Below are 15,035 nucleotides of genomic sequence, written 5' to 3' on the forward strand. Positions count from 1 at the left end.
TAAATTTCGTTTACCATTGCCATCGTTCTTGACGTTATTTTATGTCGCCAATTATTTTATGCACTCGATTAAAATAGCGATTTTCAATTGTGCGGCTGTAGACACGTCCAGTGTCGGCGGGGCCCTCGCTCCTGCAGTCACTCCCACAGGATGGTGTCATGGGGCCTCTCGTTAGGTGAGAGTTATCTTTTTATTTGTGCGATCGGTTGTTGGTACTAATTAAACTCTTATTACACGCTTAATGGTATAATCTTTAACGTAAAATATTTCTCTCGATCTAAGATAATCTCGAGAAAACATTTTCACGATTGATATTTTGTGTCATTGATTGTTGGATAAAGATTACATTCGCGCGGATCACGTCACTCTGACAATAGCAATTGAGATGTTTCTCTGTCACGCGCGTCATGAATAATATGTTTCTTTTTGCTGCTCTGGTCCCGCCCCTTGCTCGGGTGATTCCGCACAAAACAGCTTCAGGATCGGGAAGGTAGAATCTGTCAGCCTGTGTGACTTAATATTGGGATATGTACTCCTCTTTGCATTTAACGCCCTCATATTCATGCACCTCTTTTATATTCGTGCCACTCACTTGACTATCCATTATTGACGCTTGTGTTCAACCTGCATGGGACCAAGTGCTCCAACTTTTTGTTCATTCCACGATTTCCAGCCGTTCGACCGCAATCAATCTCAACAGATATTAAATAAAATAAAATTATTTTGTGATAATATTGTACGATTATGATTGATCGAATGGCCGCGAAATTGTAGCGTTACGATTTTCGTGCTTGTAATTTCTTTTTTTATTCATTTTCATGTCATGTCATGTTCAATAAGTTTTTCATCTGCTCCGTTTTCTTCTTTATTTTCAACAGAAAATAATCAAGCGATATTAGATCTGTATCTGAAAAGAGCCTAAACCGTGTAGAAATCTATATAAATTTTAGAAGAAAATCAATCTTGTGCTTGTGCAATCCATATCTGTGAAATCGATCCCTAGGTTCCTAGCATGTACTAACGGTAAAGTGTGTGTGTATACCGGTTTGCATTTCTCAAAAGCATCTCTTAAAAACATACTCATACTCCGACATTCCCAATGCTTTGCGATAATATATTCGATTTACTATTGATGATGTTTCACGCTGCCTTGAACAGCCGTGTGCGGTGAGTGCCAAATATTCTTTATAATCGACTTGAGATTTGTTTTTTTCAAATTAAACTTTTTTAAACAATGCGCCCGCACTTCTAATAATAATTCTGAAAATAATACGGCGCTTCTCAATTGCAGTTGGAGTGACTCGTCGGACCGACAGCGACCCTCGCTGCTCTCCGAGCTTAACTCCGCCGGGAGCCCTCGCAAGCCAATCGAACGTTTACCTCATACGCTAAGACTCCGCCAGGAACAGGCCCCGGCGCGGCGCGGCAACGCGCACACGAGGAGGCACTCGTCGGAGAGCGTGACCGGCTCACCCAGGTCGAAGGACTGCGCGAAACCGCCATGCGACTCGAACGATATGGAACAACGCGACGCCAAAATAGAAGGAAACACAGTCAAGTCCCTCATCCCGACGCCCAGGAAACTCAGACTTTAACAACTAAGAGGGCCAGGGGATGGCAGTGCCTGATCGACGTTATCCCTCCATCGTCACTCCCGTTGCGGACGTCTGAATCTCCGTGAAGCAGAAAAATACGTCAGACGGATCAACCGCGAATCGATAGATCGCTCGATCCATATTAATACCTTCTGATAGATGTTATCTACTGCTTGGCTATCATCCTGCAATTATCCGTGATTATATATAAGTTGCGACAGCTGTTTGCGTTGCACTTGGATTATATGAGTTTCAAGTGGATTTAAAGATTCATTTTACGCGGCCATGCGGCTTCGTTAACGTTCCCACGTGTCGTGTGCCGTGCAATGTGTGGGTTCAGACGTTCGCACGGAACGCGGGAAGGGCAGACAGTCTGCCCTTTGCTCGTAATTAAAGTTCTCCGCGCGTCACGAAGTTCACGTTCCTCGTAGCGCATAATTCCTCGGCGCTCGTTACGCGCACGTCCGATATAATTTGCCGCGCTGTACTTACATGACGTGCTGGGCAGAGAGTGTCGCGCGAAGTCGGCTATTCCTGAACGGGTATTTCGGGCGGCGTATAATTTCCGTGGCGCGGCTACGCGCGCGAGAAGACACTACGGACACGTTGACTCTCCGTTAACATTAGCGATTAAATTTTCATTTTCTCAAACCTGATCTCAAGCGCAAAATTAGGGATTAGTGGATGATTCGCACTGTGAAATTCGCCGCGTCTGCTTCGTCTGTCCGGCAAAACGATTTGGGACCTGCGGTACGAACTGTAGGTGATGCGTTAGCCCGTATGTGCGCGTGGAATCCTGCACGGATTCGCCCTCGGCAGCCGAGGTTCTGCACGCGTTTTTAGTTCAAATGAAATCTTAGTTACGGTTCTACTGTGCAAACAATTTTGTAATATAATTTATTGTAAATATAAGCGCAGAATTTTTATTTAAGTATATAGTGTACACAATTATTAATCGAGAAATGATATTTTCTTGAAAATGAGAAAGAGAGATGATTCGGTCTTTCGGAGTGGTAGATTCTTGGAATTCGCACGCGCCTCGAAAGTTACGTTTCTCATGATTTCTCTGTACATATTTTCAGATCTGCATTTTTCAAACGGAGAAAATTCCTCCAAGTACACATTACTTATCATTGTGCATTTATCAAACACGAATCTTCTCCAGCTGACTGTGATTCGGCGAGGATTAGGTGCAATTTACTTATCGCTTACGTGCAAAAGGAAAAGTACAATTCGTTTATCCGCGTTATACAGACACGAGTGCGTCCGTGTGTGTCTCGGGAAAAATCGCACGGATGTGACACTTGGGTGTCTGTAGACACGCCGCGTGACAAACGGACGAGAATTACGTACGGATCGTAATTAGAGAAGCCAGGGTATTATGTAAATTCCACGTGTCTTTTAATTTATTGCGTGTTTCGTATGTGCTTGGTGCTAGCAAGAGTTTGTATTCAATGTATGATGTTTAGACTCTCCTGTCTATTACAGGCGTAATAGCGTGCCGGTGGACAACACTGACGGAAATTGCACTCGCAAATAAAACAAGCAGCTTCGACTTTGCACACTTGCGGATGTACCATAAGCGTACGTAAAACGTTGTGTACTCCACTGTATCGTGAAAATGTGCATTCGTATGTATAGCACTAGATGTAAACTGTACTTATGTACGCTAGACGTATTTTATGTACGCTTATGTACGTGATATAGCGCAAATATGCGAGATCGTTGTTGGATTGTTCATTATTATACTCGTGTACATTTCCTGTCCGGCTTTGTCTACCGATTCACTTGATTATATCAGAAGAGATTGGAAGTTGGGTGCAGCAGCTTGATTTTAGAATTGATTGCACTGTATTTTTATGATCGGAAGACGTGACCTCGAAGAAATTCGCGATCCATCTGCACAGATGCGCATTGTCGTACAAAGTTTCTTTCCTCTGCGAGATGTGACAATAATCATTCCTACAAAATACGATATCGTAAATCTTTTCTCATTTGCGTAATTCAAAATATTCTTTCGATGATTCTGGGAGAATGATAGAAAAAGAAAATTATATTTAAGAGCCAGGAGAAGCTAAATATTATATAATCATTGTATATTCATTTGTCCATATTTTAATTTATATATAGTGATTGTATATGCGTAAATATAAGAATGAGAGAGAGAGAATGAGAGAGTGAGAGAAGAATAAAAAGAAGAGAAAGGGATGTGAATCTCATCAATTTTTTTAAGAAATATGTAATAAAAATGCGAACTCTATCTGTAGAAAAGTCTTAGTTCTTTCGCAGAATTATCTTCGCAGGACATGCGAGATCAAATATTTATGGAAATGTATTGAGTAGTTCACAAACATCCGCTTACTGTTAATAACGGAACATGCGAATCAATAGGTCAATAGATCTGGTATATATGGAATAAGTTAAGTGACAATTTCATTGATATTATCGGTAAACGACCGAGACTTAAATGTTGATCATCTTCTATGGCTGTTACACATCTTCGAAAAGCGAAAATTGATCGAATCTACATAACTAATGCGATGATTCTGAAAATCGCAGATCCATTTTTTGTCGCATCATATAAAGTTATGGCAAATAAAAAAACATACGTAACATAGCTATTATCTATTTATTCCCTATGAACATCCAGTTACCGCTTTTAATTAATAAGATTTTCTATTTTCAGATTATCTCACGTTTCGGTTTAAGATTATTCTAAGCTAACATTTAAATTAGCCTAATGATTTGTAGGAAAAACAATTCTGATGCAAGATAAATGAAGTTCTCTCCAGATTCCATGGTTCTTTGTTTTAAACGCGCATATCACATTCTCGCATACGTCGCTCGATGAAACGCACAGATTCCGGTGTATCCTTCATTAGCTGCGATTATTAAGCTTGAGCTTTCAAACGTATTGTCAAACTGACGCTGTGTCAACAGCGTCAACTGTCTCGCGTAATCTCTGTATATAAAGTGGGGAGAACAATGTGTACACTCGACGAGGTACGTTCGACATTACAACATTTTTCTTCTTGCCACTTACAACGTTACCACGCATTGCAGAAACGTGTTTGGTCCTACGCCTGGGACATGATGGACGATTTGAGCTCTGTACCGCGAGGATATAGTACGCACGCATCCTCCGTTTTTTTTTTCCAACGAGATTACTGTCCATCCGCTTCCAAACTCCTCTCCAAAGATAAGACCCTATTGGCCCTTCCTTCACGAATGAACTCAAGAATGATCCTGATCAGTTATAGATTATCTCCTGGAACGTTTGAAACATGGTCAGATTTATACGTGGGTCGGCACCGTGCTGCTGGCGATCAATCCCAACGACGAGAACATCTCCACCGAGGACATGTACAACTCATCACGGGCTGACAGCTACCGCAATGTCAACACCGCAAGTTGCAGAGAAATGCAACCGCACATATTCGCCGTGGCGGCCAGGGTGCATTATAGACTAATCCAGGATCTTGGGAAACCGACCCAGGTAAATCTGTGCTGTTTGCTCTTCCAGGACTTTTATTCATGATCTTCTTCTTGAGAAGAAGATTTGTCGATTCGTCTGCCTGCATGACTGGAATATTCTTCTTCTATACCTCTCATAAAGGTGATTATCCTGAACGGAGAAACTGGTACGGGAAAGACCTTCAGTGCATGGAAAGCGTTGGAGTTCTTGGTCGCCACCGCGATTGGAAATACGTCCACTGACATTCAAGAAGTAGATACATCTTATGATATCGTGCGGAAAGTTAAGGATGCCTGTCGTCTGATATCGGCTTTCACAACAGCGCCCACCGAGAAAAATGAAGTCAGTTCAAGGCACGTGCAGGTCGTGTGGCTTGAATATAAAAAGAATAACATATGCGGCGCGAAAATAGCTTCCTATCTTCTGGAGAGAAACCGAGTTACGAAGGGCTGCTGCACCTACCAGATTTTTAATCAGGTATCAAATTTCAATTTAATTATTAAATTAATAATTAACTGAATTAAATATTAAAATTTATTTTGTCGTACATATCTTAGGTGATGACTGCATTAGCAGATATAGAATTCGCGGACACTGGATTATCGAAGGAGAAGCAGTATTTTATAGTAAGCGATTTGAATCCCCTCAAGGAACAACAGTTCCGCGAAGGATTTCGCGACACTCTGCGAGCGATGGATATGTTAGATTTTACGATAAACCAGAAGAAAAATATCTTCCAAGTTCTGTCTTTGATCATTCACATGGGCAACATACAATTTATCCAGGAGGACGATTGTTGCAGAATCGATACTGATAGCGAACGTACGTAATCAACAATAATCCTAACAAGCTGCGAAGCTTACATAGCGCATTTCTCGATAATGCGATTTAATTATGGAAGCTGAGTAGGCATTACACGTGTTGCAGAATCCAGAGAAGCCTTTGAGAATACGTGCAGGCTGGCTTGTTTGCGGAGGGAGGATCTGGCCGAATTGCTTACATCCACCCTGATAAGCCCGCAGAATGTGAGGCGTCGTCACAGCATGTGCCGACGTAATCTGAGCACGAAGGATGCCTGTTACCACAGATTGCACAGTATCATCCGTCACCTGTACGATCTCCTTTTCCGCTGGCTGATCAAATCCGTGAACGAGATCTTGTCCACCGATTTATGCCAGTGTAATCGATTAGGTATCGGAAGTTCCTTTGAAATTCCCCGTCGCGATCGCCAAGGCACTCACGCGCGAAACGATCTTTTGTGCCTCAGGGATACTGGACATTTTCGGATTCGAGTGCTTCGATACGAACGGCGTCGAGCAGATCTGCGTTAATTATGTTAACGAAAAGCTGCAACAGTACTTCATAGAAAAGTATGTGACCTCTTGCCAGAAAGACCTACAAGAGGAGGATCTTATTGAGAAAGAGAAATCGTTGAATTGCTCCAATATCCTGCAATTGTACGAGGACCGCTTAAACACAGTCAGGAAGACGCTGTTCGCTGCCCTGAACGACGTAAATCATTCCGTCTGCCTTTCGCAAATCTTTCTCTCTCTCTCTAATTAACAATATTTAATGGTATCTATTAATATAGAATTTTAATTGCGATCGTTTTCGTGTATAGACATGTCTATCGACAGTTCCGAGCGACACGGGCACGTTAATGCGACACGTAAACGCCACGTTAAGCTCCAATCATTCGAGGAGGCGATTCTTGAAGGTGAAGAATGAAAATTTCGTTATACGCCATTACGCCGGCAGTGTAGAGTACTCCTGTGACGACCTGTTCTCCAAGAATACCGATAAGGTACGTTGAGATTTATAATTTTGCGCTTGCCAGCTGAGAAAAAAATCTTGATACGTTAACGTGCAGGTTCCGGACGAACTAACGATCACGTTTAGCACGAGCAAGAACAAATTTCTGCACTTCTTGATGATCGAGAGCGATGCATACGGGAAATCGTCCGTGAAGAAACGCACGATGCTCTCCAAACTATGCTACAACGTGGACTGGTTGATACAAGAACTGAACGAATGCGACGCGCATTATGTTCGTTGCGTTAAGCTACGGTAGAGTATTTCATGCAAGAGCGAGTTTAACTCTCAATTATTTTCTAATGAAAATTACTTCGCGCAGCCGGAAACGTAATACAAACTGGGACCGAAAAGGACTCTACAAGCAGCTGGCGAACACGGGCATTCTTCACGCTCTACCTTTGGCCAAGTGTGAATATCCGGTCTATTTCCGCTACGAGGACTTTTGCAAACGCTATTACAGGCATTCCGGGAATTCCGGGAATTACGGGAAATTTATGAGTAAAAAATTCGAATTTTTCAAGGCATTCAGGGCACGTAATGCGCGTTTATACTACTGATTTATTTTCCCGCAGAAACTTGTGATATAATTTCCAAGATAAGCGAGTCGTTTCCTCCAACAGAACTAAAGAAGGCTGACTCGTCTGTATATTACGGGAAGAATTTCATTTTCTTGAAGGAGGATTTTTTCTTAATATTAGAATCTACTAGGAGACAACGCCACATCGAAAGTGTCAAGAAGATAGAATCTTTTTGGATTAAGTACAGTAAGTACTTCCTCGTGCATTTTGATATTTCTGTTTTAACTATTATAAATTTCACGATACAAGACCGCAGCTGAAATTATTTAAAAAATTCAGAGAATAGGCAACTAGAAGTAAAGCGAACGGACGCCGCGACCAACGTTAGCGAAGCGAACAGTCCACCTCAGGACAACAGGAATAACGTTGTAGTCACAAACTATCAATCGAAAACTCCACCTCTTATGTACGGGATAAATTTAGTCGCTTCGCAACTAGGAAAACCGAATACTGGTCATAAGGTTACAAGGGATTGTGCCATGTTTAGGCGTGCCCTGTTTGATAATCAGACTATACAGGTTCCTGAACCCTATGACTCACTACAACATAAGACTTCATATATAATGAAATGGTTAAAAGATATAAGCGAAACAGCGAATATCATGGACAATACTGAAGCTACAGTGTCAAAACAGTCGTCAGTAACTCATGATCACAACCAATCCGCTCATACTAGTCGCAACAATGGCAATCGATCAAAATCTGCGGACTCGAATGGCGATAGAATCTGCATGTGGAGGAAACGTGAAAAGATCTCTGGGTATTACGATAAAGTACGTAACTTTAATAGCACAACAATATATATATTTTACCAGTTTCTCTATTCGTTGAAAAATCTGATTTAGGAAAACGACATGTACATCATACCGCACGGTGGTTGCACTCTTTTCCACAAAAGTGGGATCCTGAGCCGTCGTCGTCCGCCAAGGGTAAATAAATACTACTGGAGTCGGAATTGAAATCACGAGGGAACGTTAGAAAATTAAAAAACGTTATTATTTTACAGCTACCAGTAAAAGTACACACTCGTGTCACATGCTTAACTAACTCGCACTATTCGGTACACACGGAGTTGCCGCAAGGTCTACGGGATTGCCTTTGAAAGAACATTTGTACTGTGTAAATAAGATTTCGAATTTTATATATATAATACACATTATCGTACCGTTAAATGTATCGCTCGCGTATAAATAGTTTATAAATTAAAATTTATGAATGAAAAAATATGCGTAAAGTGACAAAAACTTTTACAGAAACTTGGAAACTGATTCGGACCGCTAGAAAAGTAGCCCCATAGCGATCGGGGCGACAGGAGATTAAAAATTCTGCGACAACAGAATTTTAGGACGCGGTAACAACAATTTCTCTGAATTTGAAAGCTGTAAGCCGTTAGATGTAGCATCTAATAAAAGTTCTAATTAGTGGATAATCTGTGATTCGGTACTCATGATTTGTGTCGCGTGTGCATGTGATGCTAGGAGATATTCCAATGACGAAGTAATCTAATCTACAAACAAACGTGTGCCAAATTGTAGAAGTCGGACCTTTTGTAGGACCTTTTCTTTTTGTCCTTGATCACCAGCAGCCTGTGCGAAGCAACTAAGGCGAGAGTAGCCTGGAGATCGCTCCTCAGAATCTGATAGTTTGCCCTCAGACTGACGCGTCTTAGATTGCCGGCTGGAACCGGGCGGCCACCAGCGAACGCGAATCTACAATACATAAATGTACCATGCATTTAATTTTTTTTATTTAATTTATTATATTTAATTTATTATATTTCTTTCTTATTTATTATATTTAATTTATTATATTTCTTTCTTATTATTTAATTTTTTATTTATTTATAATTTATTAACATTTCTTTCTCTGCTTTAACGATGCGCACCTTATCTCTCGCCTCGGTCCTCTCAGGGTGGAGTCCGGAAATGCGGTTTGCCGGTCCCACAACGTTCTGCTGTTGAGCAACGGACGAACTTTAACGTACTTCATCTTGCCCTTGATAATGATTGGCAGCGTGCCGACTTTCTTATCCCTTCGTTTTCTCGTATTGCTGTCGGAATCGACGGGCAAGTAAGGCAACAGGGAATCCCCGTAATGCTCGATCAACGGTGCGAGGTCCAAGGAATGAGAGTGCGATCGCAGGAGAGCGCAAACGGTCAACTGCAACGATTCGATGCGGAATATGAACATCGTACGTGGAGGAAATTAGAATAACGTGACACTCGGTACTTACAGCTATTCGCTGCCAAATCACCGAACCAGGCGAAGCGTAATAATTCAAGATGTTCTGTATGCAAAGCGAGTGCTCGGTCTCGTACTGGAAGAATACAAGGGGCTGGATACTCGCTAACAACTCCACCACCACTGTCCTCTTCTTGTACAGGTCAACGTTCTTCGTTTCGCTCTTGAAGAAGACGTTCTCCAGCGTAGGTACATATCTGTTAGCAACAATCAATCATCGCATCATCTGCAAGACGTGCACGGAGATTTTTTAATGCTCGCATCTTACTTGTCGGCGATGGAGGGCCACCGAAGCATCAGTTTAAGCGCGCACTCTTTAAAGAGCACTTCCATATTCGGATTTATGAAACTCTGACCCAGCAGCAGTTCCAACAACAGCTCGGTCAGTTTATCTACCTATGTAATCAAACATTGAGATTATTTTTTAACGAGAATTTTTTACGTATGTAATTTTTTTTAATTACTCACCGAAGTTAAGTGATACGGATAGACGGCTTCGCTGTTGCTGGCGATAGCGATAATCAACTGACACGTCCGCGTGGAAACGCGTGTGTACTGCGCGTTATTTGAGATTACCATGGACCTGGCAATGGACATCAATTTATCTATCACACCCTCGTCACCTAAGTGTGCATTGGTGGCACAGTCATTAAGTAAAACCTGAAACGTCTTCTGCGAGCCGTTGAATAAGGTTTTCAGCGCGCGTTTCACGTAATTGTAGCGTGCTTCTGTGAGTTTCACGTCGCATATCTCGGATTCTACGAAAGAAAAGAACAGCAATATTTGGTATAGTGAATTAAGATACTAGGGACTATAAAATGATACGTAAAAAAATTAAGAGAGGATCACCTTGTAGAAATGGCACGTTAGTTTGAGGCAGACTCAATGGATCCTTTATCTGGTGGGTAAGATTAACGATGGATTCATTAGGCACGTACACCTTAGCCTCCGTGTGATACTCCGGCATGGATTCTGACGCACCAAGCACTGGGTCCGTGTCACACAAGGTAGTGATTACCGTATTTACATCCGTGGACGTTAAGCGTTTCCTTTTACTGTGCCTCAGTCTTGTGACACATTTCTAAAATGAATATAATATTCACGTCGCACTTATTATACGTTTCAAGTTATTATCAAGCATAAAATTCATCATGCTTACGTGCAGGACTTCTCTTAGGCGATAGGAAGCATCCTCCGCTAGCCTCTTTAACAGCGGATCTGGCAGCGGATGTATACCTAGCTCCTCACCGATGGCAGAGACCCATTCCGTGCTGAGCATAGCGTACCTCCTTGAATTATTGTCACCTGTAATACTACTGGTGCCTGCATCCTTATTGTTACTGTTGACAAAGGAAGTACTGTATCCCGTGGAGGTCTGGTTTCCCAACATCTCTTTCATGATTCGCAGCTTCTAGTAACCGATGTAATAATCGTTAGATCCTGCTTAGCGCATGGAATCCTTCAGGGAAATCTCAGTCACCTGTACGTCAAAGCAGACCACTGTTAAAATGTTCAGTCATGCGAACCGCAACTATAACTGTATTCGCTAACTGCATCGTCATATTTTCATGCGTAAATGAGACACCGAGATATGCTTACCTTTCACTCATTCCAGCAATTTAATCATATTATCAATAAAAAGAATGTTTAAGGTCAAGGATTGACAGGTGAGATCGCGAAAACGTCGGTGAAAATCATGAACTACAAACACTGTATACAGCAGTGTATACAGCAGCACAGCCTGTCATCGGTCTCTCATGTTGATATTATTGCTGAAATAAAATGTGAAGTAGGAAAAGATCCAACGACGTCCCATCCGAGTGTTACTCTCTCTTTCCTCAACATTGTTTAAAACCCATCATCAAATCGTGTTATCAGAAAGATAATTTTCATTCGAACCCTGAAATGTAGAGAAGGGCGAACCGTATCCCTAACCTAAAATAATGAAAGAATTGTGGAGGACTCGCTATTGACCCATACTACTACGTAGATTGGGAGAAGGAGCTCCGTCTGACTTGCCGTTGAGTCGCACTACTACCTCATTTTTCAACCGACGACAGTGGCGGCTCGTAGCGGAGTTTCTGGGAACCTTCGCTGTCAGGGCTGCTCATCCATGATCATTATTCTAAATGCGTTTGCAGATGCTTTTGTAGCAAACACTTTATATTTTTCTCCGAGTGCATAAAATATCTAAGTAATTTAGAAATAAGAAGGAAGGTACAATGGTAGTTTGTTGCATTTGTGGCATCGAATGGATGCCAGACAGCGTTAGTTTTCACAAGTACGAATATAATTTCTTTAATTGTAGAAATGTTATTGTTACATTTTACATTTATGTACAAGTTTTAACAATATAGGAAATTATTATTATTACATATTTAAACATACGTCTCTGCAAGACGTTTGAATTTCAGTAATGGAATGCATAACAATAATATATCTCCTACCATTTTTAGATTTCCAAAATCCGACAATATAAGGAATCGCTGGCTTGCAGCTATTAACAAACGGATAACGAATTTTACATTGAACAAACACGCGAAGATATGTGGTCAGCATTTTGCACTGGAGTGTTTTATAGTAACGGAAACTGGCAAACGTTATTTGAAGTCGTATGCTGTGCCTAGTATATTTGATATGCCCTTAAAGAAGAAATACATACTTACTCAGTCTGTAAGTACACAGTACTTCCTCGTATTATTTTATATTCATATAGTTTACTCGTTTTATGAGAATATTGAAGTAACAATATTTCCCTCTCCGTATGCTTGCATTTATACTTGTTAATAACACACATTTTATTAATATTATTTTATTAATAAACAGGTACGAACAGATGAAGGTGATCTTGCAATTACTAATGAAGAGCCATGCTCAGAAGTAACTGTAGGCACCAATGAAGTAGCGGAAGATAATTCGCAGGAATCATCTGTTTCTATCGTCAAAGATCCAAACTTGACTGAGCTCGATACTGTACATAGGTAAAATAATGAAAAATCGAAACTCTACCGATTATAAATTGTCCATTTGTCACATACGAATATTTCTTGCATAGTGGGATCTTTAATATCTCGGTCATTAAAGAAGAGGTAATTATTGAGGATCATAATGCAGATCAACATGAAATTGTTCCGAACACTAGTCATGAAGAATTACATTCAGAAATTATGAGTGTTAAAGAAAACAGAGCTAATGGCTCGACCACCAGACGACAGCGGGCGACTAAATACGGTACCATACATAGGTAAAGCAATAAGAGAGAGCAAAATTATGGTAAATTTGTGTTTTACAAGTGAGCATTCGTTACACAGTGGAATTGTGGATATTTCACTCGTTAACAAAGAACTAGTGGACGCACAACGTGCAACAGAAAAATGTAATGTGCTATTGAGGAAGAAATTAAAAAATTCTCAACAGAAGTGCAGAAGATTACAAAGAAAAGTCACATTTTTAACTTTACTCATAAAACATTTGCAAAACAAGATGTTGTCGCAAGATAGTGCGAAATCATTAGAAGTAAATTCAGGTTGGTGCCTTGCACAAATGTTTAAATATGAAAGACAGTTATTGCATCTGGCAGAAAATGTATGAAGAATATACTTGTTTCACTAAGAGCATAAATTTATTTTTTTGTTGTAGAATAGTGCACCAGGAGTGGAGGAAGGAGCGAAATCAATTGATCACATTCGCAAGGAAATGGTTTGCAAATATTGTATATTATAGATAAGTGAGCAAATAAATTGTAATTTTTTTAAACAAATTATGCGAAGTCTCATGAATTATAAAAACCTGTGTGCATTCACGAAAGCAATCGACGCGCTTCCTTCGAGTTAAGATCTTGTGCTGATATATATATAATATATATTGAAGGGATTGTTTTTTATTGCCGTAATAACATATGTTGCATAATATTAAAGTAGTAACAACGCTGCTTATTGCATACTTTAAGGTACAATTGTCAGTGAAGCCCAGACACACACTTCTAATTATTATTATTAATTTATTCCAGTGAATCTAATACATACACAAACGACTTCTTTTTTCCCTTGTAATAATGTTCCATTCACTCGATCGCTTTTCTCATTTTTCATATCGTCCCTCAAATTACATGGCTAAAGTCTAGAAACTAATCTTAGAAACTTAGTTATGCCAAAAGCAAAATTTGGCAAGTTCGTTCGTTAACAAAGAAAGTAAATTGGTTCTAATGTTCTGAAACGGGGTAGAAAAGACCGAACGATACGCTTACTTAAGAATCGCCGCGATTACGTTAGTCACCCTAAAGTAATGCATGGGATGCACGGCATGGTGTCTCTCAATTTACAAATCTAGTACGAACGTGCATTATGCCGAATGTTCCGTCCTTCTTTATAAATACGATGACAATATGTACAGATATCGATGTCGTTACATGTATACATAGAGCAACGACGGCTTCTAGATTCGTTTCCGAACTATACGAACGTCGAGAAATGCATCAGTGTACATGCGTGTACGCGCGCGCGCGCGCGCGTGTGTGTGTGTGTGTGCGCGACTTATCTTAAATCTTAAAGAACATTAAAAAATAACGAGAAAATCCACGTAGAAAAAGTGGCTTCCTCTCTTTCTCACGAGCAATCAAAATGCGTTTTAAAATCATGAAGAGAAGAAAGTGAAGATTTATTTTTTTTTAGGCAATCCTTCGAATTTTTCCTTTTCTTACAGACAGCTTGTGTGAAATTCGCAATTCTCGTAATCGGTACCAAAACCAAAAGCAATGGAGTAAATAAAAATAAAGATTTCTACCGCATCGAAATGATACGACCCATGCATTACAATAGCACATCACGCAGAGAGAGATTTGTCTCAACTCTCAGCCCGATGTCAGTCTTGACCTAAAGTGATCGCCGTTGTTCACCGTACTGAATGACGTCTCCGCGAATGTACAATTCAAAATGAACCGCAGGCCTCGAAGTGTCGTGAATGTTCTAAAAGCTTCACGCGCAATCTATTGTCGCGAATTTATAGCGAATAAATTACAACAATGTTTTTCGAAAATCAGCACACCGTAAAGAGATGAAAACTCGCTCGTTTAAAACTAAACATGTCTTAAATAGACTTAAGTAATGTATTCTCGTTACGTGCAATATTAAACGCTAGAGAGATGTAAATCATATATATCCATAAAGACATTTAAGAAAATAATCTATATCGCTTATCTATAAAGAATGTATAAATACATAGAATGTGAAAACTTGGTTCTATATGCCGAATGTACACATAATAAATACAGAAATAATGAAAAAACTCGATAAAATTACGTCTTCACTTGCAAATCTCTTCGTATCATCTTTT

At 40.3% G+C, this 15,035-nt stretch overlaps 4 protein-coding genes across 15 annotated transcripts in view; 3 read left to right on the top strand and 1 right to left on the bottom strand.

Annotated features, from left to right (window-relative positions):
- The window catches only part of LOC105277530 (putative uncharacterized protein DDB_G0277255), a 31,403-nt gene extending 27,191 nt beyond the window's left edge, over nucleotides 1-4,212 (top strand). For 6 of the 11 annotated variants that reach the window (XM_020030931.2, XM_020030927.2, XM_020030934.2 and 3 more), the window contains 2 exons: nucleotides 102-175; nucleotides 1,292-4,212. In XM_020030931.2, the coding sequence (XP_019886490.1) occupies nucleotides 102-175; nucleotides 1,292-1,595 (378 nt within the window). In that variant the 3' untranslated portion in view covers nucleotides 1,596-4,212. Of the gene's footprint in view, nucleotides 1-101; nucleotides 176-437; nucleotides 939-1,158; nucleotides 1,168-1,291 lie in introns of those variants that run through there. The other 5 variants (XM_020030945.2, XM_026973772.1, XM_020030942.2 and 2 more) reach the window with 4 other exon arrangements.
- A 473-nt stretch (nucleotides 4,213-4,685) lies between these two features.
- Nucleotides 4,686-8,889, top strand: LOC105277515 (unconventional myosin-XIX). The gene is made up of 13 exons (XM_020030976.2): nucleotides 4,686-4,722; nucleotides 4,850-5,091; nucleotides 5,212-5,547; nucleotides 5,628-5,892; nucleotides 5,998-6,261; nucleotides 6,338-6,582; nucleotides 6,692-6,874; nucleotides 6,941-7,137; nucleotides 7,205-7,383; nucleotides 7,458-7,649; nucleotides 7,743-8,236; nucleotides 8,309-8,392; nucleotides 8,470-8,889. The coding sequence occupies exons 1-13, from the start codon at nucleotides 4,686-4,688 to the stop codon at nucleotides 8,563-8,565; spliced, it is 2,814 nt and encodes a 937-aa protein (XP_019886535.2). The 3' UTR covers nucleotides 8,566-8,889.
- On the bottom strand, nucleotides 8,438-11,674 carry LOC105277523. Its single transcript, XM_011335921.3, has 8 exons — nucleotides 11,304-11,674; nucleotides 10,864-11,184; nucleotides 10,554-10,785; nucleotides 10,173-10,462; nucleotides 9,973-10,100; nucleotides 9,697-9,901; nucleotides 9,349-9,623; nucleotides 8,438-9,172 (listed from the first exon to the last, which is right to left on the bottom strand). Exons 2-8 carry the CDS (start codon nucleotides 11,101-11,103, stop codon nucleotides 8,971-8,973), a joined length of 1,572 nt encoding a protein of 523 aa, XP_011334223.2. The 5' UTR covers nucleotides 11,104-11,184; nucleotides 11,304-11,674; the 3' UTR covers nucleotides 8,438-8,970.
- Nucleotides 11,675-11,781: 107 nt separating this feature from the next.
- On the top strand, nucleotides 11,782-14,990 carry LOC105277498 (THAP domain-containing protein 1). Of its 2 annotated transcripts, XM_011335891.3 has the most exons (6): nucleotides 11,783-11,985; nucleotides 12,161-12,377; nucleotides 12,531-12,685; nucleotides 12,760-12,948; nucleotides 13,016-13,230; nucleotides 13,344-14,990. In XM_011335891.3, the coding sequence occupies exons 1-6, from the start codon at nucleotides 11,927-11,929 to the stop codon at nucleotides 13,346-13,348; spliced, it is 840 nt and encodes a 279-aa protein (XP_011334193.1). In that variant the 5' UTR covers nucleotides 11,783-11,926; the 3' UTR covers nucleotides 13,349-14,990. The 2 variants fall into 2 exon arrangements, with proteins under 2 accessions (XP_011334200.1, XP_011334193.1); XM_011335898.3 differs by lacking the exon at nucleotides 13,016-13,230 and having other exon boundaries at nucleotides 11,782-11,985; nucleotides 13,344-13,467.
- Nucleotides 14,991-15,035: the final 45 nt, after the last annotated feature.

Source organism: Ooceraea biroi, chromosome 11 (assembly GCF_003672135.1).
Source record: "Ooceraea biroi isolate clonal line C1 chromosome 11, Obir_v5.4, whole genome shotgun sequence".
NCBI lineage: Eukaryota > Metazoa > Arthropoda > Insecta > Hymenoptera > Formicidae > Ooceraea > Ooceraea biroi.